The sequence below is a fragment of the Lynx canadensis genome, chromosome A2, assembly GCF_007474595.2.
Source record: "Lynx canadensis isolate LIC74 chromosome A2, mLynCan4.pri.v2, whole genome shotgun sequence".
NCBI lineage: Eukaryota > Metazoa > Chordata > Mammalia > Carnivora > Felidae > Lynx > Lynx canadensis.
This window is the reverse complement of record NC_044304.2, coordinates 18,950,652-18,975,489: the sequence shown is the minus strand read 5'-3', so window position 1 is coordinate 18,975,489 and position 24,838 is coordinate 18,950,652. Positions and strand designations below refer to the sequence as shown.

The 24,838-nt window shown below is 58.4% G+C and overlaps 1 protein-coding gene across 2 annotated transcripts in view; it reads right to left on the bottom strand.

Annotated features, from left to right (window-relative positions):
- Positions 1-23,521, bottom strand: part of SEMA3F (semaphorin 3F) — a 29,236-nt gene extending 5,715 nt beyond the window's left edge. The window contains exons 1-10 of one of the 2 annotated variants that reach the window (XM_030306832.1): positions 23,484-23,521; positions 19,384-19,543; positions 5,317-5,477; positions 5,170-5,232; positions 4,933-5,052; positions 4,133-4,225; positions 2,494-2,587; positions 585-704; positions 241-380; positions 13-127 (exon numbers count right to left, since the gene is read on the bottom strand). In XM_030306832.1, the coding sequence (XP_030162692.1) occupies positions 13-127; positions 241-380; positions 585-704; positions 2,494-2,587; positions 4,133-4,225; positions 4,933-5,052; positions 5,170-5,232; positions 5,317-5,477; positions 19,384-19,495 (1,018 nt within the window). In that variant the 5' untranslated portion in view covers positions 19,496-19,543; positions 23,484-23,521. The remainder of the gene's footprint in view (positions 1-12; positions 128-240; positions 381-584; positions 705-2,493; positions 2,588-4,132; positions 4,226-4,932; positions 5,053-5,169; positions 5,233-5,316; positions 5,478-19,383; positions 19,544-23,483) is intronic. The other variant, XM_030306834.1, reaches the window with a different exon arrangement.
- Between the last annotated feature and the right edge of the window lie 1,317 nt (positions 23,522-24,838).

Genomic DNA, 24,838 nt, shown 5'->3' with positions numbered 1-24,838 from the left:
CTGGTTACTCACGGAGCTCATCGAAGTGAGTCTCAATGCCATCCTCGCCGGGCACAGAGCACACCAGTCGTGCCTTCAGGAACGTGCTCCACTTATTGACCAGGCAGCAATGGCCACCGTCATCATTCTGGGGACAGACAGGGAGCAGGGTCAGATCAGCTCTTACCCCCTGCTGGAGTAGGGCTGCTGGAGCTGGCACTGGGTTGGGAGGCGGGGAGATGGGGCCCTGCCAGCGCATACCAGGCAGATGCGCCCAATGCGGGCATACACGGCGGGGCTCTGTGGTGCCTCTGCCGATCGCTCGCGGAAGAAGAAGTAGAGCTTGTCGTCGTTGCGCTCGGCGCTGTCAGGGATGAGCTCAGCATGGATGAATGAAGGGTCTGTAGGTAGGCAGTGGTCAGCTGGGCAAGTGCTCCTCCAACAAGGCCTCTTTCCCCAACAGAATCCCAGGACAAGTACAGGAACAGCCCCCGCTCTTCCCCATCCCAGGCAGTCACAGGGCCAGACCCCCCATGAGTGCCTCTTGAAGATCTTGCCCCATCCTAGATGTGCTGCCCACCCAGGGTCTTGTAAGCTGCCCTCACCATTCAGCCACCGAGAGTTGTACTGGTCTGTGCGCATGGCCGTCTGCTTTCCCAGCGTGCGGAAGATGGCTGCATCGGTGCCCATGAAGTCGATGTACACACCAGCATAGAGCTCCTCATCTGTGGGCGGGCAGGTGGGTCAGTTAGGGGATCCCTTTGTTAGGACCAGGGTACAGCGCAAATGACCTTCAGAGCAGGGTCCGATCTTCCCCTCAGGCTCCCCTGGGCATGACTGTCTCATCAGCGGGGTCCTGGTAAATGTTTAACAACTGGCTCTGAGGATTGCCTGGGTGGCTCAGTCAATTGAGTGGCTGAGCAATTAAGCATCCAACTTCGGCTCAGGTAATGATCTCACTGTGAGTTCGAGCCCCGCTTCAGGCTCACTGCTGTCAGCGCAGAGCTGGCTTCAGGTCCACTGTCCCCCTCTCTCTCAAAAAAAAATAAATAAATAAACATACATACATTTATTTATTTATTTAAAAAATGTTTATTTATTTTTGAGAGAGAGAGAGAGAGAGAGAGTACGAGCTGGGAAGTGGCAGAGAAAGGGAGACAGAGGATCCAAAGCAGGTTCTGCACTGATAGCACGGAGCCCAACGTGGGTCTTGAACTCAAGAACCATGAGATCATGACTTGAGCCAAAGTTGGACGCTTAACCAGCTGAGCCACCCAAGCGCCTCCAAAATAAATAAACATTAAAAAAAAAAAAAAACAACCTGGCTCTGCGAGGGTTGGGATTAGCAGCAATTAGCTCTGATTAGTAGTGAGAGCCAATTTCTGTAGTGTAAATACTCCCACCATGGCTGATTTCAAGCTACTAACTTGGGGTCACTGACAGTGGAGCCGGGGAGAGCTGCCAACACTATAATATAGTATTTCTACCCCACAAATACAACAGATGCAAATAACCTCAAGAACAAAGATAATGATAAAATGTAGTAAAATAATTTGGAAGTAATGAGTTTTGAGTATTTTTACCTTTGTTTCAAGGTAATTTATTTGTAAATTATATAATTTAATTTTTAGTAATAACTGTGTTTAATAAGAGCTGGCTCACAAAATACCTGAAAATTTGCAGATTTAGTAACCATGCTGGCTCTAGACTTGCCCAGGGCAGGCCCTGCCTTCCCCCATCAGACTCCCTGGTCAGGGCTCTGCCATCAGGCTGACCTTTTCACTCACCAAGACGGGGAGGATAATGTCTCCCACCCCCACCCCAAGACCCTTCCCAAGCTTGGAGGTGGCACAGTGCTCAGCAGTTGCTCTGAGAGGCAGACTGGGTCGGGCAGCCAGAAAACAGGCAGAGTACAGGGACCAGGGGCCTGGTGGGCTCACCCAACCTGGCGGTAGGGGCAGCAGCTACTCATGAGATCCCAGGCAGGACCCCTCCTCAGAGAACACTCTCCCAACTCTCCTGGGCCAGACCTGACACAAACCGCCATCCCCCCCCCCCCCCCCCCCCGCTGGTCAGAGGGCCACGACTCTCCACCCGTGCTTCCTTGTGGGGCTCTCCCAGCCTCCCAGACAAACCAAGAATGTATAGGGAACCACTCCCCTCATACCTCTCCCAGTACAGACCGAGCTTCTCTTCTCTCTTAGGTGGCCTGTGGCTGGGAGGGGTCTGGCCTTTGCATGGACACTATTTTAGGGTAGTATCTGGCCCCCCTTGTACCCCCTTCTGGGGGTACCCACTCTGGAGAGAGGCTCACACCACTAGTCTCTACCCCTCAGCTCACACTGGGGTCTGGTCTATAACCCTCCCCCTGACAGGTGGGGCCCCATGGGAGGGTTCAGGGATGGCATGGTCATGGTCTCTGCCCTGAGGTAAGTGTTGGTGCCATGACCCCCATTCCAGAGGCAGAGGCCACGCACTTAGGCTGTAGAACCAGGGTGGGGTGGAGGCACTCACTGATGAGGGCTGAGGCCGTGTCCAGCTTGGGGTCGTACGGACACTTGCCCTTCCCTGACTCGAGTCTCTCGGGCTCCAGGTAGAAGATGTAATCCTGCAGGGCAGAGGGGAGCTCAGCATCGTCCAAGCTGGTCCCACAGCTGGGGAGGGCAAGGGTCATCAGGCTCCCAGGGTGAGAGCAGGCCCCGAGGGACACCCTGAAGCCACCCCTTCACTCCCCAGATATCCTTGTGTTTTAACTGTCCAGCCAGATCTCCCAGGGCAGGGCCACGCTGCACGTTCCAAGGGAGCTACTTCCTGGTCTCAGATAAGACCTGGGAATCAGGGGCTGAAGCCCCTCCATGCCAACTGGTTCAGGATGACTCTGGTCAGGGCCCCCTTGGGCTTGACCTGAGCTGTGGCTGCCTGTCCTTGGCCAAGATGAGGCTGACCGCCTGACCAGGGCAGGAGGTACTGACCAAAGGCCTTTGGTCCTGACCTTTGTTGCCAGGTCTCACCAGGCCAGAAGGCTTTGAGGGTACCGTGTCCCCAGGCTTTATGTCCTATCTGTGGTCCTCAGGACAGAATAATAGGCCATAGCCTTTCCTCTGCCCCTCAACAGAGCCCCCACTTCCCCATGTCTCCACAGTGGGCAAGGAGTTGAGGGGTCCAGCCCAGACCACATGGGATTCACAAAGCCCCCCATGCCTCCCAGCCCAGCCCTGAAGATGCTAGGAGAAAGGTTGTTGAAGGCACTGGGACCAGGATGAGCTCGTGGGACGAAGGGAGGGAAAAGAGAGAGGCACAGAGGCAGGAAGGAGGTGGCAGCAGGTGGCAGGGATGGTGATGGGAAGGTGTACACAGGCCCACTTCCAGTTACACTCTGCACACATGACTTTCTGCACGCATGGGGCTGCACACACAGCTTGGCACGCATCACTGTCAGCACACGGAACCCACCGCTCACACCCTGGGCACACGTGCAGTCTGAACGGCCCCACTTTTCAGCACTCCCCGTCACAGACACACCTGCTCAAGTGACCACTTGCTCTATCATTCACTGGCAGCCCCTGCCCCCCTGCCCGCCCCTGCCCAGCCCCAGGCCCCCCAGCCCAGTCCTGAGTTGTGACTAGTGGACAGACAGTTCTGTCCCTTCCACCCCAAGGGAGCAGAGTCCCAAGCATGGGAGTATGTGGGACACCTGTGTCAACCCACGACCCACGGAGGCATGGGGCATGGACACCTGAGAGTAATATGGCAGACTGCATACATGTGGCACGTTCTGACTCTGGATGCTACCTAAGGTGTGAGTTTGAGAATGCACAACACGTGCCCAAGCGTATGTTGGCAGATGCTCATGCACGTCTACACACATATGTTGAGGGCTGAGGCACTGCTGTCCTCAGGCTGTCTTCCCTACCTGGTCCTTCATGATCTCTTGCCTGTAGGGGCTCACTGAGGCTGACATGAATCCAGCTGGGAATGCCTTCAGAGCCTGAGGGCACTGCCAGGGAAGGAGTGGGATGGGGTTCCCAGAGTACAGGGAAGACCCTGGGGAGACTGGCCTGGGGTGCAGGTTCCTGGCTGGAAGGCCAGGCCCAGGGTGAGTTCAGTTCAGAGGCAGTGCTGCCCGGCAAGGGCCTGGAGGGATGAGTCCCACCTGGCGTGGGGCTGTGGGCGTCGGGCGGAGGGCACCATCCGTGGCTCTGCTGCCTCGGCCTTTGACCACCTGCATCTGGGTCCAGGGCGTGGCCTGAGAAGATGAGGAACAGGGGTTAGAGCCAGGGGTGGCAGGGGCTGGGGGAGCGGGCCCGGGCTGCCAGCCTCTCACACCACACGTGCCAGGAACACACGCGAGCACCCGGACCCCCAGAGTACACATATGTGCCTGTGCATGCACACATACACACAGCTTGTCGAGCACCTGCACACACGTGTCCCTAAGTCCAATCACTCTCACAATTGTCCTACAAGGTCACACCAGCTTACATACATGCCCACATGGAAATGGAAAAAGGCAGAAGCGGGCAGGGTGGGGCAGAGCTGGGGAAGGGGCAGCTCTCCCCCAGGCCGTGTGGGAGAAGCTGACCCAGGTGTCCAGCCTCCTGATGCCGAGGCCCTGCCAGGCCCTCTGGCTTGGCTGCAGGGGCACGGTCCACAGGCACAGCCAGGAGAACTGTTGCACGTATGGAGCGAGCGCTTACTATATGCCAGGCACAGTGCTAAGAGCCTTGGGAGCGTTAGCTCACTGCCTCCTCCTCACACCAACCTGTGAGAAAGGCAGCTATTAGCCCCATCTTCAGGTGAGGAAACCGAGGCTCTGAGAAGTGAAAGAAGTCACTCACCCAAGGTCACAGGGCTGGAAAGTAGTAGGGCTGGGGTTCAAGCTCATCCTCCCATCAGAACCCTGGCACGTGGCCACTAATGGGGCAGCACAGGGCCAGGGTGGGCACGGCTTACCTGGGCACGGCGGCCACGGTTTACATAGGTGCACATGGGGTTGTAGGCGCCAGTCCCACACACATACAGGTGTGTTCGGTTCCAGGGCTGGATGAGCCTGACGAAGTTCCCGCACTCACCCTGGGGCCAGAGGGAAAGCCAAGGAGGTGCCCAGTTGCCTTCCTGGCCCCACTACCTCCCTGAGGTCACCTGCCCCCACGCCCCCCCCATGCCACCTGTAGACCTCTCTGCACTCACATTGCCATCCTTGCCTGAGAGCACGCACTCCTCAATGCGCTGTGGGGAAGCCGCCCAGTGGATCTGCCAGAGACAGGGATCAGAGGGTGCAGCCCTGGGGCCCCATGTTCTTCATCCCCCCAACCTGGCACCGGGGCTGGCCCTTACAATGAGGGGCTCGCGGTTGATGTCATGGAGGTCCAGGGACAGCACATAGTCTTTGCTGCCCACGTACATGCGGTCATGGTCCTCGTCTTTGAGCAGGATTCGGTAGTCGGTTGTGTTGAGCAGGAAGTTGAAGAAGTGGGCAGTGCCTGTGGCCTTAAGTTCTGTGGGTGGAGGTCAGGGCAGCAGTTAGGATCCTTGGGGACCAGCCAGACATGTCCCCTTTGATGGGGGGGGGGACCCCTACCACACAATCGTCTTAAACCCCTAGCTTCCCCTCTAGAGCTTATGGAGCTCCCTCTCTAGTCCCTGAGATGCTGAGAGGAGAAAGTGGGACAGGTGGGCAGGCCAGCGAAAGAGCCACACCCAGAGCTAAAGCCCTGACTCATGGGCAGCCCCAGCCAGTCTCTGGGTCCCAATGAAAGCCAGTGGGCGTGGACCAGGGCACGTGATAGCATCAAAGAGTCTTTGCTCAGCTGGGGGTTAATGCTCCCACACTCAGGGTGGGGCCTGCTTTCCACAGGGGCCTAAAAGGGTTAGGGTTAGGGTTAGGGCGTTGGGGGTGGGGGGCAGGTGCATCCAGGACAGCCTGCAGACGCTAGCACAGATTGGGATGCCCTGTCCTCACCCCAGCTGCCCACCAGACAGAAGGCCAAGCTGACACACACCATGGTCCCCACCTTGTCTGAAGCTGGTTAGCCAGGACACTGAAAAGCCCTGCTGGAGCTATACTGTCCAACAGAACTTGGATTTCCCCCAGATCCCACTGGGCTGCTGCAGGTGGAATTTTCAGGCCACTTTGAACCAGCCAGGAATAGTCTTTCCTGGGAAAGAAGCCCTCCCCCTAGCACTAGTGTCCCAAGCCTGGGGGCAGGGTCCCATTGAGTCCTTCATTTCTCTTCTGCATGAGTCTGGCAGCCCTGGCCCTCCCATCCCCAGACTGCTGGGGGAAAGTCCTCATTTCTAGGGATGAAGGACAGGAAGAAACTTGGCCAGTGACAGGCCAATGACAAACACAGGACTCTAGAAAACTTGGGAACCTTCCTCTGGGATGGGGAGAGCCAAGGGGTCTTCTTGTCAAGCCCCTCCTCCACCCACTCCCAGCTATTTTTAGCTCAGCAGGAGAGGAAAGATTATAGTGAAGGTGACGAATATTCACCAGCACAGGAGGCTTGAGATGGCGGCACACAGAAGAGCACATGCATGTGTGCACGTGGCCCACACACGCACGTGTGCACACACATGTCCTGCACCAGATGAGGCACTCATGAAGGCGTTCATACATATACTATCTTCCCACATCACAGCTGGTAACCCATTTCCTAGGTGAGGCAATCAAGGGGGAGTTCTGGAAAGGGAGAAAAGCTGAGATCCGAGGCCCTAGATGCCATCCGAAGATGGGACCAGCAGGTGGCCTCATCCCATCAGTCAAAGTCGACCTTGACTCAGGCAGCTGTCTCTGACTGGCCTGGCTGACCATGACCCCTGCTGTGTGCTAGGACCCTGAAGTGGAGCTGGAGGGGCTGTGCCTGAGAGCAGCTTCGGACGGGAGCTCCAGGATGTGCTGAGATGGGCGTGGGAAGTGGGCTGGGAGCCAGGGGACTCCCACAGCAGACCCAGAATTACATCTGAGGGGCTGGGGTGGGGGGCAAGCAAAGGCCTTGCCCTGCCCGGCCCTATGTGGCAATGAGAGAATACAGGTGATGACCTTGGCCAACCGCTGGGACGCAGGGACGCCAAGGGATCAAAGGGCCGATCCCTGCCTGGCTACGGCTTCACCCGCCTGTCCGGCGGTGCCTCTGAAGTCTTAGGCAGGGCAGCCTGGGCACCTGTCCTGCACCTGTTGTTGGGCCACTTGGAGTCCCCTGCCTGGCCACCCAGCCATAGTGACAACAGGAAAGTAAACATTCCCCCACCCCCAGGGCCAGGAAGCAGCCAGAGAGGAAGTGGGGCTGCCAGCGGAGCCCCCCCAGGCTGGGACAGCCCGCCAGGGGTTATTTATACCCTGGCTGGGGGCACGGTCTTTGTTGTACCCTTACCCGTTCTACTGGGTTAGGGGGCATTTGGGGGGCAATGGAGGAGAGGGAGGCAGGGGTTCAAGTGTGTACCTACTTTTCCCTACCTAGGGTAGAGTAAGCTCCAAATACCTAGCCCCAGGGACATCTACCCTCCATCCCTGCCCAGTCTTGGGTCTCTGTAATTTGGAACCCCCTTCTGTGATCCAGTACCCAAGCCCCAAGTCCAAGTAACCCTCCACAACTCAGAGCCCCAGCACTCCAGGCTCCATCCCCTTCTGTGAAAAAGGCAGGGGAGAGACCATTCATTCAGCAGACCTACATGGGGAGCAGGAGACTCCCTATGATCTGACATCCTTCCTCCTAAACCTGCAGTCCCTGCTCCCTAACCCCTGGGTGGAGGTGGGGCTGGAGGGAGCCTCCCATTTACTCATCAAGCACCTATTATGTGCAAAACCCTGAGCTGACAACATCTGATTTACAGATGAGCACAGCAAGGCACAGAGAAGAGAAGTGACAGGACCAAGCGCATAGGGATAGGATTCCCACCCAGGCCCATGGTCCTTGGGGCTAAAGGAGATGCAGGCCCAGGCAAAGCCAGTCCTGGTGGTGAGCACTACCCACTGGGAGGGCAAGGTCTGAAGGTAACTCTCCCTCCGTCAACAGGGCATGTGACTCAGGACCCCAGGGACCCCTCCCAGTGGCCATGGGATATGGCGTCAATGGCTCTGTTGTCACAGGACATGATGTTTTGGTCACTGTGGAAACTTTGAGGGGGAGCCCCCATGAGGCCATGTGGGGTGGGAAAGGGGTGGGACCAAAGGTCAGGAATCTTTGACTTTGGCGTGGGCTTCATAACCCCAGTCAAGGCACTCTGTCCTCATTTTCCTATCTAGACCATCTCTTGAGCCCTCCTAATACTGACACTCAAGGTGATCCCTGAAGGTGAGGGTCTTGCTTCGAACTCTGGGAAATGCTGACAGCAGAGTATTTCTTGGGACTTCCCCCCCACCATCTTTCATGGGGTGTCTCTGCCTTGCTGGGGACAGGAGAATGGGATGTGGTCCCAAGTTCTTTCCCCATGCAAGCTGGCTCCCAGATGTCACCATCTCTTGGAGGACATCCCGGCTATACCATTTCCTAGTGCTGGGTGAGGAGCAGAGAAGGCCATGGGGCAGGAAGGGGCTTCCTGTTGACTCAGCCCCAGCCTTCCCCTAACTCTAGCCTGTCTCCACCCCACCCCCAACTCAGGAGCAGAGTTAAACCCTGAATCATCCATCTAAACCCAGCTTACAGAAAGGAAAACTGAGGTGGAGAAGGATGACTTTTCCAGGTCCCTGGAGTAAACTGGGTATAGGGCTGTGGACATAGCAGTCCATGGCTGCAGTGCTCATCTCACTCATGTCAGATTGTAGGAAAGAATTAAAACAAAAGTCCCCATGACAGCCCTGTACCCCAACTCCAGACGGGAAGACTGAGGCCCAGAGGAGAGTGGTGCTCACCTCAAGACATAGGGTGAGAAGTGAAACTAGTATCCTGTCCCCCTTCTCTAACCTGCCATAGGGCAAAGGAGCTGGAGGCCTTCATTCTTCCAAGAAGCCTGGGACAGAGCAGGAAGTGGGCCAGTAGTCCTGGGTTTCCTGCTCTGACACCTGTAGCATCAGCAGGGCTAGATCCTCCTGGCCCCCAGCCCCACTAAGGAGCAGAGACTTGGGCCAAGGGGAACTGGGGGTCCAAGGGGGCATCTGTTGTGGGGGTCGGTGTTGACCTGGCCTTGCCATGTCCTCAGGCCTGTCCTCTCCTCTGCTCCACTTATCCCAGGCCCAGCTCTGATAGCAGGAGTGTCACCTCTCCCCCATCTCCATGGCACTACTGAGGGAGGGCTGGGGCACAATCAAAGGTTCTGTGGATGTCAGAACTCAAGTCTGGATAAGCTTTGACCTTGGGGAGAGAGTATGGTGTGCCCAGATAATGCCTCCTGGGAAGGGCACCCCACCCCCATACCCTCACCCAGGCTGGGCACAGGTCGGGTGGGGCGACATCCGGGAAGGCTTTTCCCGTCATTGGGAAGGAAGAGCCTTTTCTGGCATCAGACACCTCATTTCCGCAGTCGTTCCCAGCCTCTAGAACTTCCCCATGGCCATTAGACACTCAAGGTCCTGGCCCAGAATGGCCTGGCAAACGTCCAGAGGCAGGAACATTCTTAGTCCATAGGGGTTTAGCCTTGGGGGTCTCTGTTTCCTCCCTGCTGGAAGCAGCCGATGCCTCACTTTAAAGGATGTGGTGGGTGTGGACAGCACTAAGGAGGTGTGTCTGCAGCCCTCACCCGAAGACCCCAAGTGGGCGGCCCTGACCCCTGCTGCCGACCCCTGCTGCCCGTCTCTAGGACACGGGCTCTGTTGTCAGTGAGGCAGGGGCTGCTGTAAAAAGGGGGTCCTGGAGTGGAGGTGGTACCCCGCCCCCTTGGTTACAGCCTCACAAAGCAGCAGGTCCTGACTGACAGTGTCACCTCCCCTGGCTGTGCTTGAGTACTGGGGGTGATAGAGGGTTCCTGAAGCCCAGCCCTGACCTCTGACCTCATGTGGGCCAGAGCAGCCCTAATCCCTGAGCTAAAGAAAAATGAGGTTGGGGGTGAGAGGTGGGGGTGCTGGCCAGGGTCTCTGTCAGTGCTTTATCCTCCTGCCTTTCCAAGGAACGAAACTGAGGTGGACGAGATGTCAGCACTGGCGGCAGAAGGAGTGGCAGGGCCTAGACAGTCCCTACTGGATGCCCCAGGGGGCTCTAGGGAGGGGTGGCCCCCAGCCCCTTATGACCCCCCCAAAGCTGTGAGGGGCCCCAGAGGAAGGCCTGGGGGCTGGGCTGGCCCCCTGGCTCCCAGCCTAATCCTCTTTTAATGAGCGGCCAGCCGGAAGGCCTCAGTCCCTGGCCGCAGCCTTACAACCCTGGGAGCCCCAGCCAGACTGAGCTGGGGGCAGGGCAGCCCCTGAAGCCTTTCCATGCACCTTCCCTCCCCCTCCCCCCTCACTCCCCCCCCCCCCCCCCCCCCGCTTAGCACACCCACCTCATTAATACCCCAAAGCCAAAACCTAAACCTAAACACTGGCCAGGCCAACTCAGGGCCCCAGCATCTGCAGGGATATATACCAGGATGACATCTGTCTTGTGCTCCCATGGACTCTCTTGGGCATTTACCATTAGTTCAGGGTCAGGTCCCACATGGAGGTGGACAGGGGAGACTGTCACAGCTGATCCAGGGGCTTGCTGTCTCAGTCCCTTTTCTATCCGGGGAATGTTCTGAATGGGAATCCCTAGAAACCAGACCCAGGGTTTAAGCTGCCTCTTCCCTGGGGGGTAGGTTCCAGTTCCTCTGGCCCCAAACCCCTTAATATCTGTCCCCTCCAACCCAATCCTGAGCCAGGCTTTCCATATTGGACACCCAGAGGCCTCCCCAGGAGCCATCCACACTCGCCCCCCCTTCCCCCCAGGCAGGTGAGCCAGGTCGGTGCCAACAAAACCAATTACAGCCGCTCTCACCCAATTAGCAACTAATTATGGCCTTGTAGTCCATTCAACATAATTAACATGTAAATGACTCGGTGTGTTTATATTCAATAACTGCTCTGATTGAATTTAATTTAAAAGTCTGAACTAGGGACCCAGTTACCGTATTTCACCATCTAGAGCAGCCACTTCCTGGGAATGTCGGCTCCTCCAGGGGAAAGGGACACAAGACCAGGGTGGAGGGCAGAGGGACAGGTGCTGTGACACTGGCCCAGTCCTGGTGAGGGTAGGGATGGCTGCAGTCCCTATACTCTGAAATGCTACCCCAGGGGTGTGGGAAGGTGGTGAAGTCTGAAGAGCCCCAGTGGGACCCTCAAGTTGGGAAATCCTCTGGAACTAGGGGGCCCCTCTTAAGGGCTACTGTAAACATCCCAGCTCTTCAGTAAACACCAAGCCAGAGCCAAGCTGGAGCCACCCAGCTGGGCTAAAGCTCCACTGTAGGCTTCCCTCCCATTTTGGGGGCTGGGGGCTGAGGGCTGGAGCCTGGGGCCAGCAGGCTCAGCCATGCTATTCCCACGCCCGTTCCGCCCCAGTGCCCGCCTACTCCGCCCAGGAGAGGACAGGCTGGGGGCACAGCTCAACCTGACCCAGGAAAAGCCAGGAGGGAAGACGCAGCAGGGTCATACCCTGGCACACACGCTGGCTGGAAACCCAGGGTTCTACACCTCTCTCCCACGAGGATGTCCAATAACTTTCGACTGTTTTGTCCCAGCAGGTAGGGAGCTCTCTAGCCTAGGTGCTCCAGTGATCCCTGCCCACCCCCATGGCACCTGATCATCTGGGTCTGGGCTGGTGACGGAGCCAGGAGGACCCTTGTAGGTCCATGTAGGACCCTTAACAGCATGTGCAGATGCCTACGAGGACACCTTCGGGCATTTACCAGCCAGGCAGAGCTCAGAGCTCTACCCCTGTTTGGAAAGGACACAGTGCAGGGGCAAAGCTGGCCTGCAGGGACCAGGCAGCCCCTGTGCATGGGTAGGAGACAGCAGCCTGGGCCAGGCAAGCAGCTCACACAGGAATGTGCCCCAAGAAGCATGAAGGGGGTTGGGAAGACAGTTGGCCCTGTGGGGAGGGGTCGCACTGATCCATTTCTCAGGTGGGGAGAGTGGATCGGGCCTCCAGCTCCACTGGCCTCAGGGGCCCACCCCGCCTCCCACATTCCAGACCTAGCCCGGAAACCCCTCACTCCTTCCCTCCCTCCCCCGCCACCTCCTCCCTGTGACTGCAAAAGACAACAAACTCTCCATGGCTCATTTACTCTGATAAATCAACCAGACGGACAGGCCAGGATGGGACTGACAGGCTAGTGGGTGTCAAGACCCTCCCCCTGCCCTGCACCCAGCCCCCACCTCTGTTGCCCTCCTTGGACTCCTGGGGTCCCTACAAGCCCTTCATGTCACCCACCCAGAGAGTCCCAGGATGTCCGGACAGTCTCAGTCTCCTTCCCAACACTCAGATGGGGAAACTGAGGCATTGAACAGACAGATGTGTACTTAGGGTCAGCCTTAGGGGATGCAATAGGACAGAATTGGGAGACCAAACAGGACTCAGCTGGTCACCAGTCCAGGAAGGCAGTGAGTTCTCCACACAAGCCTGGTGCTGGGACAGGAGGGTGTTAAACAAAACAAACGACAGCGACAGCGATAGCACAGGCTGCCCTGGGCAGAGGCCCCCTGGGTGTTGCAGGAGCCCACAGGGCCCCTGAGTTCTAGTTGTTCCTCAGCCAGTTGTAGCGTCTGACCCAAAGGGACCCACCATGCTGGCCGACCGGCAAATACACAGGCAGTGGACGCTGCCCTTGGAGGGAAATGAGAGCATCAGCACCAAGCCCTAAGTGGAAAGAAACATGGCTCTTGGCTGGGTGCAGAGACCTCAGAGGAAAGAGCACGTCCGGGTAGGAAGCCAAAGAGGGGGTCAGGGTGGGGATGGGAGGGGTGGAGGCGAGGGGGGGGGATGCGGGGAGGGAGGAAGGAAGGAAGAAGAGTGGGGGAAGGGGGATCTGGAGCTGAGGCCTCTCACCCCAAAGACTTCCTGGTCCCTGGAGGGGCCTGTTGCTTTGGGGCTGTCCCTGCCCTACAGAGATGCAGCAGATACCCGTACTTGCCAGCAGCCCCGGTGAGAACGCCACAAGTCAGCCTAGCTGAGGCCTCCCTCCCCCACAGGCAGGCCTCCTGGATCCTAGGCCAGCAGCCACCACCCAGGCCCATTCGTTGCTGGGTCAGGACCAGTGGTCAGGGTCTGGAACCCAGGAGGCCTCCACCCTCCCTGAGACTGCTAAACAGCCTGGGGTATGTTGAGGGGGGAGAGCAGTAGTGGGGGAGGGGTGGAGCGGTGGCGGGGTGGGAAGCGGTAGCTACAGGCCTGCCAAGCTCAGGCACCCACGTGAGCTGAGCTTTGGATTCAGACCGGAACCTTCTGGCATCCAGGCCTCTGGCAAAGGCCCTCTTGCTATTTCTAAGAAAAATGCAGCAGGAATCTTCTCTGCTTCTCCAAAACTCCAAGGGCTCCCTTGAGATGGGGCTCAAATTCCCAGGACAGTACCAGGCCAGGCCAGGCAACCATGCTGTCAGCCCAGTGGTACAGATGCCCAAGTGAGCAAGGGGTCCAGTCACCCCTAACACAAGCTGTAGGAGCCATAACAGTGCTCAGAGAGGGGTCACTGTGGCTGCTCATGGGTCCCAAACAGAGTGGGGAGCTCATCTCAGTGTGGGGAGCTCCCTCCAAGGCATGCCCTACCCAGTGCACCTCTCTCATTGGATTTTCCTCACCATATGTATTTGGTGCCTTTGCCATGAGGAACAAAGAGCTTAAAAACCACAAGGAACAAGTACAAACGCTATGTCAAAGCAGCAAGAGCAGGACTCCATCCAGTATCTTGCCCTTCCCCCAGGTATTATGGCACACACACCTCACCTCTGCTTCCTGCTCTTCCCTCCCACAGTCTCCCTGACCCTGTTGAGATGCAGCCTCCTCCAGGAAGCCTGACCGGATGCCCATGATAGTGGCATCCTATTTCTGCCTGACCCCACTCCCAGAACAGGGCTCAGGGTACCTTCTGCAGTCCTTTCCAAACACTGTCACCTTCACCAAAGGTTAGAAATCTCGAGGGAGAGGTGAAGTAGTGCAGAACTCCTTGGGCCTCCCCCAGGACCAGCCCTCACCCCTCTGCCACCCTCAGCATAGCTCCTAGTTACGAAGTCCCGAGACTTCCTTCACAGGAGCCATAACTGCATTCACAAAGTTAATCCTCCCACGTGAGGCCTCCCAGTGAGGCCAAAACCATTCTTATCCCCACTTTACAGACAATGCAGCAGGGACACAGAGAGGCTCACTACTCAAGATCTATCCACGGCCAGGATGCAAGCAAAGCAGCCTAAGCCTTCAGGATGCTGCCTGCACTGAGCCACTGTGGTCCCCACCTTACACAGGGGGAGCCACGTCCTGGAGAGGCTAAGCCACCTGCCCGGGGTCACACAGCTGACAAAGGTAGAAGGCAGGCTTGTCTGCCTTCAGGGACAGCCCTCTCAACCACCACCACCTTCGAATTCTACCAAATTTAAGTCCCATGGAAGGAGCTGGAGGTCTCCCAGGGGTCAGGGGCCAAGTACCCATGGCTCTGAAGACAACCTCTGGGCCCCCCGCCACCCCTGGAGGGGTCACAGGGTTGGAGGTGCATACATACAGGTGCAGACAACCAGGAGCCCACTCTAAGGCCGCTGCCTCCAAAGCCACAGAGTGAAAGATACCTTTATGGGCCAGAATGAGATTTTTATCTTGGCGGTTTCTCTTTAAATTCTTTACGATTACGAAGCAGCGGGGGCTGCCAAGGAACATGATTTACTCCTTGAGCATGCACCAGCTCCTCACTCAGTGCCAAGGGAAGCTGGAGCCAGAGAGGGAGGGGCGGGCGTCATGCCAGGGAACCAGAGACAAGGCCTGTGCTGCTGAGGCCCAGCTAGTGGCGGTCCCGTTTGAGGCTTGGCTGGACCTGGAAGGACCACAGCTGAAGGCCCCCAGCCCTGAACTGGCTGACTCAGGCTGGGCCTGAGACAGGTTCTCAGCAAGTACCAGGACCTACTCCATTCTCTCCACGCGCCAATTGCTGGCCAGCTGAGGGGCAGCCAGCCTCCAGGACCTCCCAACTCCCGAAGTGGCCACTTCCAAGTCCCCTCTCAGGAGTAAGGCAGTTCCCATTTCCTGGAAAACTGAGATCCTAAATGCAGGAATCTGGGCTCAAGTTCACGCTTTGGGTCTTCCTACCTCCCTCCTCCTGGCTCATCTGGAATACCGGCCCCTCCCCAGTTTGCTAGCTCCAAATCCCACTGTAGCTATCAGAAACACCTGACCTCTACCCAGTTCCCTGGTGCCACCTCTGGCCTCTCCCCAACACCTCCTCTTCTGTGTTCTGAATCTCCTAGCCTCCTTTGGCTGGCCAGGGAGCCCCTGGGGAGGCAAGGGCACATCCCCCACTCCTCACTGTGCAGTCAGGCCTGGGGGTGGGGCAATGCTCCATCAGGGCTAAAGGCACTTCCACCTGAACCCATATTCACCCACTCTTCATCCCCCACTTGGGTGAAGTAAACGGGCTATGACCTCTCCTAACCTCCAATCTCATCATTTCCTAACAAGGAGACCTGGCCACTCTGGTTCTCTGATGCCACATGCAGATGACGTAAGTAGTGGCACTATTCTGGGCCATTAGCCCCAGAGGCTCAGAGGCTGGGCTGGGGTGGGTGCATAGGCAGTGACCAGCACCTACCCACTCACCCTCCACCTACAGAGTGTCGTTCCCCACAGAGCAAGCCAGTTATGCCTGGAATTAGAGAAGATCCAAACTCCAGGGCTACTCTGAACACAGGAGCCCTTTCCTCTCCTGGACCCTTGTTTTCCTTCTCCAAAAGGAGACAGCTTCCTAGGGGACTCTGATCAGTAGTGGACTGGGATGACGGAGGGCTGGATTTACAGGAAATAAGCAAACCCAAGTGCTGTTGCTTCTGTAAGCAGAGGGTATGAGAAGCCTGCCCAGTGCAACCTCAACCCTCTCCTTAGGAAATGAGGCTGGGAAGGCTAAGGCCAGCACTGCAGGATCCTGGAGCCCTGTCCCTAGCTCATGGAAGAGGGCTATACCTGCTTCCCCCAATCCACCCTTCACTCTCTCGGTCCTGAGACAAGCTCAGACATCAGACAGAGCCAGGCTCTGCTGTTGCTGAGTGACAGGAAACCTCACAGAAAACCCATGGAGACCCCTCTCAGGCCTTGGAGACACCACCACATGGTTATCATCATGGGTACCTACTGTTACTTCTATTATTTTCATCTTTCCTGACTCTTCTGCTCTATCTCCCTACTCCTGCCTTGGTTTCCCCAGTAGCCCAGCCACCTCATGTCATCACAGGAAGGACCCTTTTCCTCCACCAAACACCTCTTGGCCCCCATGTCCTGGCCAAAGCCAGCCCAGGCAGCAGGCAGCTGCATATTGTGGGGGTGGCTTCCTGGGATAAAGTAAACATTCCCCAAGCTGAACAAAGGACCTGGCAGGGCACTCACACCTCCCTGCTGCAGAGGGAGGTGGTGCCCCCTGGCTTGGGTCATCTCAGGATGGGGGAAGGGAAAGCTTTTTCTTCTAGGCTTGGCCAGGGACTCTGGGGTTAAGGGGACTCCAGACAAGGATGGGTGGAGGAAAGGGTCCTGCTGTCCAGGCTCTCTGGTCCCAAGCATCCATGAGCTCTCAGAGGACACCTCATCTCTCCTGGAAATCTTCCCCACTTGACCCCTCACTTCTGCCTGACCTTGGCTGTGTTGCTAATGGAAGCTCAGGAGATGGGCCATAGGAGCCCCCCTTACCTGGACTCTAACTGAACCTTGGGCCCCTTCTCCCTTACACTTTCTCAGCTTTTGGCCTGGCTGGGGTGCCCAGGCAAATGCACAGGCAGCAAGCCCAAGCCTGGTCCAGTTCCTGCCTTTGTTCCTTTAGCTGCCCTGGGCAGTGTGGCCCCTCATGCCAGCACCTCCGGCTCGGGAGGGTCTGGCCCAACCAGGCCGGAACTGGCACCTCCCAACTGCAGCAAGACCAAGGGTGGGGGTGGGGAGGTGGGGTGGGGGGAGGGCCTAGGTTGAGTCCCTGGGGCCTGGTACGCCAACTGCTATATCCAGGCAAGGCACAGAAGGAGAAACTGAGGCATAAAGCCAAAGTGACCACCAGCGCTTCTGAGAGCAACCCTCTCTATGAACCTCAGGTATGCCTGGGAGAAGAAGCCCTCACCCACCCCCCCCCACCCCTTTTCTAGTCCCTGGCCTGGCTGTGAGATCCCAGTTTCTATGGCCGATGGTATCCATTCTCTGTAAATGCTTAGTGAGGACCTACTCTTCACCAAGGGCCACTTTGTGTACATGACTGTGCTGAGACGGTCCAGCATGGGGGGTGGATACATAGGGCCTGGTGCACAGTAAGCGCTGGGTTCCCAGGTGGCACTGACCAACTGGATGTCCATTATCTTTTCAGCCAGTCTGATTGAGACTTGTTCACTGCAGACCCCTTGGTACTCAGCATGAGGCCTGGCACAGAGTAGGGACTCAAGTATCTGCTAAATTAAGTGATTTCTAAGCATACAACTAGGACATGAGGTAAGTGGGGAATGGGGAAAGTCATCCAGGGCCGGGAAGCCTGTGTGTGTGAGGGCACAGAGACCTGGGATAGGGTGGCCCCAGGCACCCTATGGCCCCACCCCAGGCTGCCACAGCAGTCAGCACCATAGGCTGGCTGCCAGCAAGCTGGGCTTTTAGTCACTGCGGGTGTCGGCTTCAGAGCTAATTGAGAAGGAATCGACCTGACCAATGTGGGCGTCAGCAAGGCCAGGACACCAGGGTTCTATTTCTGGCCTCGCCTCTGCCTCCTGCCCGACCTTGGCCCTGCCCTTGCCTGAGCCTCGGTTTCTCTCTCTGGAAAACAGGAACAAAAGTCTTTGGCCCTTTGTCTCTGGAGGTCTAAGAAGGTTTAAAAGGAGCATATAGAGGAACTCCCTAAGTCTTATCTCTCTTGCTTCCCCTCATAGGTCTCCAGTGTGATGACAAAAATACTACCCAGGGTGTATGTCTGGGTTCTAGGGTCCCAGAGGTATGAAGACAAGCCCCCAACCCCCTTGCCCTAGTGGGGGGAGGGGATGCTCTGCTCCCCCTGCCGGCACCCTGGGCTGGGAAGGGAGTGAGGGGGGGGGCCAGGCCCCTTCAAGATTTATTAATCTGCTCTAAGGAAATCCACCAGGGAAGCATGGAGGTAACAGCAGAATAAATCTCTCCCCTTCCCAGGCCTGGGGGCAAGGGGTACTCTTACAACCAAAAGCATCACCCTCAGCCCATTCCACAGGCCCCACACTGGACTTCTTCCAGGTGCATCTTCAGAAATGCACTCCTCATTCCCCCCATCGACTCACATGGTGGGATAAGGACAAGGGAGGGGCTCTGCTGGGGACATGGGGACGTGGGAACATGGTGAGGAGGAGGCTGGATCTCGGCCAAACCTGAGGAAGGAAAAGTCAGCCCAGCCTTTCACCCCAATATGTGTGCCCGGAAATCTGGCCAGCCAGGGCTGAGTGGGCCCCACCCAGGGCAGCCCACTGGACACAGTGACCTTGGGCCAGAGGAGAACTCAGCAGTGACCCCAGATCCCCCGGATCCCAGCATGGCTGCCACCCCTTTTCCCAGGCGGAGGGGAGAATCTTCTGATCACACAGACCTTTGAGGAAGTGGCTCGTGAGTGAGCCATTTGGACACCCTGAGTGTGTGCCATGTGTATTCACTGCCAGTGGGTGAGGTACAAAGGCAATGAAGCTGGGGAACCTCTCACTCTGCAGACCCCAACCCATCATTAAAACCTTCCAGTGACTTCCAAAGCAACGTGTTCATTGGGGATCTCAGGAGCTCAGACCTGTCTCTTACCATGTGTTCTCCTTGAACTCGCCAGGTAGCCTGCCCTCCCCTCACAGCCAACAGCACCCTCCCTGATTCCTGGGAACCTCTCCCATCTAGAGACCCACACCCCAGCAGAGTAGGTCCTGCCTCTCCAGCTTCCTGAGGCCTCAGTGTCCACCTGACTATCTGCCCTTCCACCCCAGGGACCATCCAGGGCAGGACCAGACACAGAGCTGTGGCAAGGAAGGGCTTCCACAAGTTTGGAGGAAGTGGCATCTCTCTCTCCCCAATTATCTATCACACAGAGGAAGGCACTCTGCAGACCCTAGGCCACCCAGCCTGAGACCCCACATTCTGCCTCCAGAAGGGGCCCAGACTCGAGAGACTTCTCTGAAATGTCTACGTGGCCCGTTCTCCAGCCTTTCCTGGCAAGTTACCATTGTCCTTCCCCTCCCCACCCACACAACCAGGGTGACCCATGTGGCTGCACAATATGTCTTTTTTGCCTTGTCTTCCCTGTCTCCTCAGCATCGGGCCAAGCTCTGTGGACAGAGGATGAGGATGCCAGGGCAAGGCAGCCTCTTACCTTTGAATGAGAGCCGGACCCGGGGCGTGGCTGGGAGGTGGTCCTGGGTGGGGGTGGCTGGCCAGGCCCCAGTCAGTAGGGAAGCCCAAAGGAGAAGACCAGCAACAGGCATTGTGGGAGGGGCCTAGGGCCCAGGAAGCAGGCTCGGCTGTCTGGACACCTGGGAAGGGGGAACCAAAATCAAAATGTATAAGGCAGATAGGGGCGTCCTCCCCTACCAACTCTCCTTGCTCACACCCTCAGCCTGGGACCATGAAAGCCCCAGTGTGCAAACTTGATATACTTTTTTGTACCTGCCTTTGTCTGGGAAGGTGTAGCCAATGGACCTGAAGACCAAACAACCAGGTGCAGCCTGGGGTCACCAGAGGTAACAGGGGCCACTGGAGACTCAAACAATGCCCCCCCGCCCCAGCATCCTGAATTCCATTCACAGGGTCCTGCTGAAGCAGGCAATCTTACAGTCCCCTCCAGTTCCCAGCAGGCTCTCTCTTTTGTGCCCACCCCCAACCAAATGGGCTGCTCCTTCCCTCGCCCACCTCAAGGATTGGAGGAAGAGATGGATCCAGTCCTGCCTGCTCCAGCCAAACCTATCCTCCCAGTACAGGGAAATTGAACCTGATTACTGGGGTAGAGGCATGGGAGAGAGTGGAGGATAAGTGAGACACACACAGACAGCCCAAAGTGGGAGAGACAGCAGCTAGAAAAGGGGAGGCAAAATCTGAAATCACAGCAGGAGGGATCCAGGTAAGATGTACAGAAGGACTTGCTGCCAGGTGAGTTCCAGCTCTGCCTCTAGAGAGCAAAGAAAGTGGAGCTGGGATGGCCAACAGGCCTGGGGCGGGGTCTGAGCCAACCTCGGTGTCCTCAGAACCCCCATATCCCAGCAGGTCCAAGTTTTGATACTATGTTTTTCAAATATTGTCTCCCCAGGCAGGCTGGCTGTTGGGTAAACGCAGCCCAGCACCAGTTGTCAGAACATATTGCTCCCTCCCGGCAAAACCCAGCGCCAATTCCCAACCCCCCCTACCCAGATACACTGGGGGTGGGGGCACCAAGAATGACAGTGTGAGCCCCATCCTCCAGGTCTGCCTTGTCTATTCTCTTTTCCCATGGGAGGCAAGACCCTAGGCCCATTTCTAGGACCCTGGAGTAGGGTGACAGGTATTGTGGCCTGTTAATCCCCTGCACTGGCTGCCATATGCTGAGGCAAGGCCCAGGATCCACATCTGTCAGGCTCCACTCAACAGACCCTGAGGCCTCCCTAGACCCACCTCCCCAGGAGCCCCGGAGCCCTTGCCTCTCCTACCAGGGCAAACCACTGGCGGTTCTTCAGACAGGAAGTGCAGCTTCAGGCCTCCTGGCCCATTCCCCAGGTGGTGCCCTCTGTGGGAACACCCTCTCCAGAGTGCCTGACACACCTCTCAAGTTGCTTCAAGATCCCCCACCCATCACAGAAGCTCCCTCCTGGGGAGACTGGCTGGGGGAGGGGAGAACAGAACCAGCCCCTCCCCCAGTCTGTTGGGGCACAAAGCTGGTGCTGACTGAATAGCAGGCTCTGGTGAGAGGGGGCAGGTAGGAGAAAGGGCTGTACAGCCACCATCACCCTCCGATACACCTGGGAGGCCCCCACTAACAGTTGTGGATATACACACGTCCACACTTGCATGCCCACACACGTCCTCACAAGCATGTGTTTGCTCAAGAACTTGACCTGCTAGTGGGGTGGGGCTCAAGGAAGCTGGGGAACACTGTCCTGGCTTGGGGAGGGCAAGATACAGTCTGGGTCCCTCAGAAACCTTTGATCCTATGTATCAGGGGGCTCAGGTTAACTCACATCCCCCCCCCACCCCAATAACCTCATTTCTTCTGCATCCGTTGTGGTGGTAACAAGGGCAGGGTCACCAAGGACAGCATTAGAGCCCCCAAGGTATCCAGGAAGGTGGAGGGGTTTGCCCCACTGGGCCCCTACAGGGACCTCTCACAATGCCCTGGCCCTTTAAATGAGTGAATGGGGGATGATCAAGTCTGCTGGGGCTTCAGACCCAAGTCCAGGCTCCCTCTTTGGCCACGTGAGGGATGGAAAAGAGAAGAGAAGAGGGAAGGAAGAAGAGGAAGACAGGGACAGAGAGAAGGAAAGGGAGGGCACTTCCACAGCTGCTTCCCCTCTGCCAGCCCCTAGATGTATTCCACTTAGCCTCGGCCTCAGAGAAGCCCCCAGTCAGGCGAACCAGGTGGGTGGACAGAGAAGGAACAGCCACCGCCACCTGGGAGCCCACCAGGAGGAGAGCAGAGAAAGAAGGAAAGAAGCCTGGCGGGAGGGAGCAAGGGAGGGAGGCAGGCGGGAGGGAGGAGGAGAGAGGGAGGAGAGAGGGAGGGACGGAGGAGAGACGTTCGAACAAAGAACCGAGGAGCTGGGGCTGGCAAGGGGTGCAGAGAAGGGGCGGCCAGACAAGGGGGTCTGGAGGCACTTGGGGGTAGCGCAGGGGGCTAGGTGGTCGAACCGTCTGGCCTGATCCAGACCTCTCAGGCTTAGAGTGAGGTGGGGGGTGGGGGGCGGTGAGCAGCTTGCCTCAGAGAAGGGAGGTTAGCTCCTCAGAGCTGAGAACTGCCTGGATGGAAGGGAGGCAGGAGCAGGGGCTGCGGGGGAACACGGGATGGAATTATTAACAGCACCCCAGCCCTAAGATATCCCCTCTACCCCCAAGCAGGCCACAGATCCTTTCTGGCTCCTTGGCTTCCCCCTCCCCCAACACCCATGGACCAGGAAGCAGAGCTACACCACCACAGCTGGGATTGAAACCCCCCTTTCATGGTCAGGGGTTTCCCAGTCAAGGTCACCTGGGCTCAGTTTCATCCTCCCCCTCAAGGTATGCCTGACAGAGCATGGGGGGCACTGAGGCTAGGCTGCTGGCCTTCTCTCCCCCAACCCTAGCACTTCCGGGCTTGGCTCCTTCAGAACTGAGGGGCAGCAGCAGGGGTAGGCTTGCCTGGTGCCCTTGCCTTCCAGCACACCTTACCCTATGGGTTTAGGCACACTTCCTGTGCAGCCTCAGAAGAGGCCCCAGCTCTATCCGACTCCCTGGGCTGGGATGAGCCTCCCAACCCCTGAATACAGTTTCCCCGGTCTCTGCAACTAGGACAGGGGCTCCTGGGAAACAACCTGGGTGAATTCAGGAGAACTGTAGCCCACAACCTGGCCCAGCTCCAGGGTGGACACACCAGTGCCTTCAGGTAATCCCCCTCCCCCAGGTGTTCATGGGCTGGTGTTCTCAACACAGTTATCTCAAGAACTGTAAGTTATTTAAGCAGCCAGCCCCTCAGCCTTAGCTCCAGCTGACCCATCCTGCCAGCCCTGCCTCACTCCTGGGCTACCTTGACACTCTCTGGTCCCACTTGCTCTACCAAGCTCCTAGTGTCCCCTGCCCATTTCACCACTGGGGCCCCAGCCTGCCCAAATGGGAGGGCTTAACAGGCTCTCCTACCTCACCTACAGCCCACAACCAGATCCCTAATTCAAGCAAGATTCCCTGCTGGAAAAGCAAATCCAAGCTGGCAGCTGGGGGTCAAGGGGCTAGCACAGGGTTCGGAGAAAAGCTTCAGGGCTGGAGGTCCTCCTGCCTTGCTGATCTGGGGGACCCTCCACGTGGGGTCTGCCAGTACAGCGCTTTCCTTACAGCAGATGATCTGGATCAGGACACTGAGGCAGAACAGGCGCACCTAAGGGGAAGATCGCTGCCTGAGGCGTTAGTGGGAAAGAGCTGACCCAGGAGAAGGGGTATCTGCTCCAGGAACGTGGGGGGTGCTTGGGAGCACCCACCCACTCAGAATCTTATGATTAAAAAGTTGCTTTGCACACTGGTGACCCCGCAGGACACACCAACCATACATCTCTATGTCGCACCGATGATAAGGGAACAGGCAGCCCGGACAGGTACGGCGCCCACTCCAGTCGTATCTCCCCTGCATCCTCAGGAAGCCCGCAGCCTCTCCGATCCCCGCGCCCCGGACACTTCCGCAGAGTTGCAATGCCCCAGGTCCCAGAGGGATCACGGGGTGGCCCGACACCCTGCCCGCTCCCTCCCGGTTCCCGCCGCACTCACCTCCTCCGCGGCGGCGGGGCCTGGGCTCCCGGGCGGCGGGGGCGGCGGCAGAGCGGCTCCCGGTTGGGCCGGCCGGCGCTAGCGGCCCCCCGGGGCCATGGCCCTGCCCGCGCCCTCTCGCCGCTGTGCCTGAGCCGGGGTCGACGCCGCGGCCCGGGTTTTAACGGGTTCTGTGGGCTTCGGGCGCGTCAGCAGCCGAGGCCCCGGGCCCCAGCCCGGGCCATGGGAAGGCTCAGGGGCGCTCGGGGCCGCCTCCCCCCGGGTGGGCTGCGGGCGCCCCCTGGCCGGCGCGCCGAGGGCGCATTCCCCGGCGCGGGGCGCGGGCGACGGCGCGCGCTCGGCTTAGGGGAGCTGCGCTTGGCTCGGCCCGGTGGTGCTCGCCTGCTTGCTGAACTGGGGCCGGGCGGCCGCGCTGGGCTGCGCCGCTCCTCGCGACGCGCCCTGGCCCTGTGCTGCACTCGGGGCTCGCCGGACCGCGGCCGTTCGCTCGCTCGCTCGCTCTGGTCTCGCGGCCGCCGGCGGGACGGGGCGCTCGGAGCCGCGCGGGGAGCGCCGGCAATTGGCCGCCCGTGGGCGACATTTGCATAGCGCGGCCCCGCCCCGCCCGCCCCGCCCGGCCCCACCCCCGGGGCGGGACCCGCCCGGCCGCCGCCCCGCCCCCGCTCCACCTGTCCGCGGGCTGGGCCCGGGGCTCCCGGGCTGTGGGGCAGCCCGCGCCAGGGGAGACTAATCTGCACCCCGCGCCCCCGCCCTGGCTTCGCGGGCGGCGCCCCCGCCCCGCCCTGGCTTTGTCTCTCCGTGGATACACCGTGCACACCGCGTCTGGTGTTTACTCGGGCACTCAACTCCCTGGCGGGAAGGGCGGGCGCGCCGGGGAGCAAGGAGCCTGCGCTCACCTGCTCACCCCCTGCCGTGTCACTCCTTCCCACTTGCTGCGGGCCGCGCCTGGCCCCGCGCGTGAGTCCCACAGCTTAGGACCCAGGACTGCCCCAGCCGCTCAGCAGGTGGCGGTGCAGCCCCTGGGACGACTGGCATCGCTGGACCTGCTCGCTGCCTCCAGCCCAGGCCAGGTCAGCAACCCAGCCTCACGGCTCTGTCCACTCACTCAAGGGCTCCCTGTGATTCCCCAACGTCCAGCCCTATTTCAAGCCAGCAGCCCGATGCATCCATCCCTTATAGTTCCATACTCCTAGAGAAGCCAGATAGGCTGGGTGGGCCTCCTCTCCTAAAAGGGATATTTGCTTTCAAATGGCCTCGTGATGACCCCAGGACCCAGCAACTGAGCCAGAGGCCTACCCTGATCCCAGGAAGGGGCCAGACACCCAACCCAACCCCCAAGGCCATGGCCTCACCAG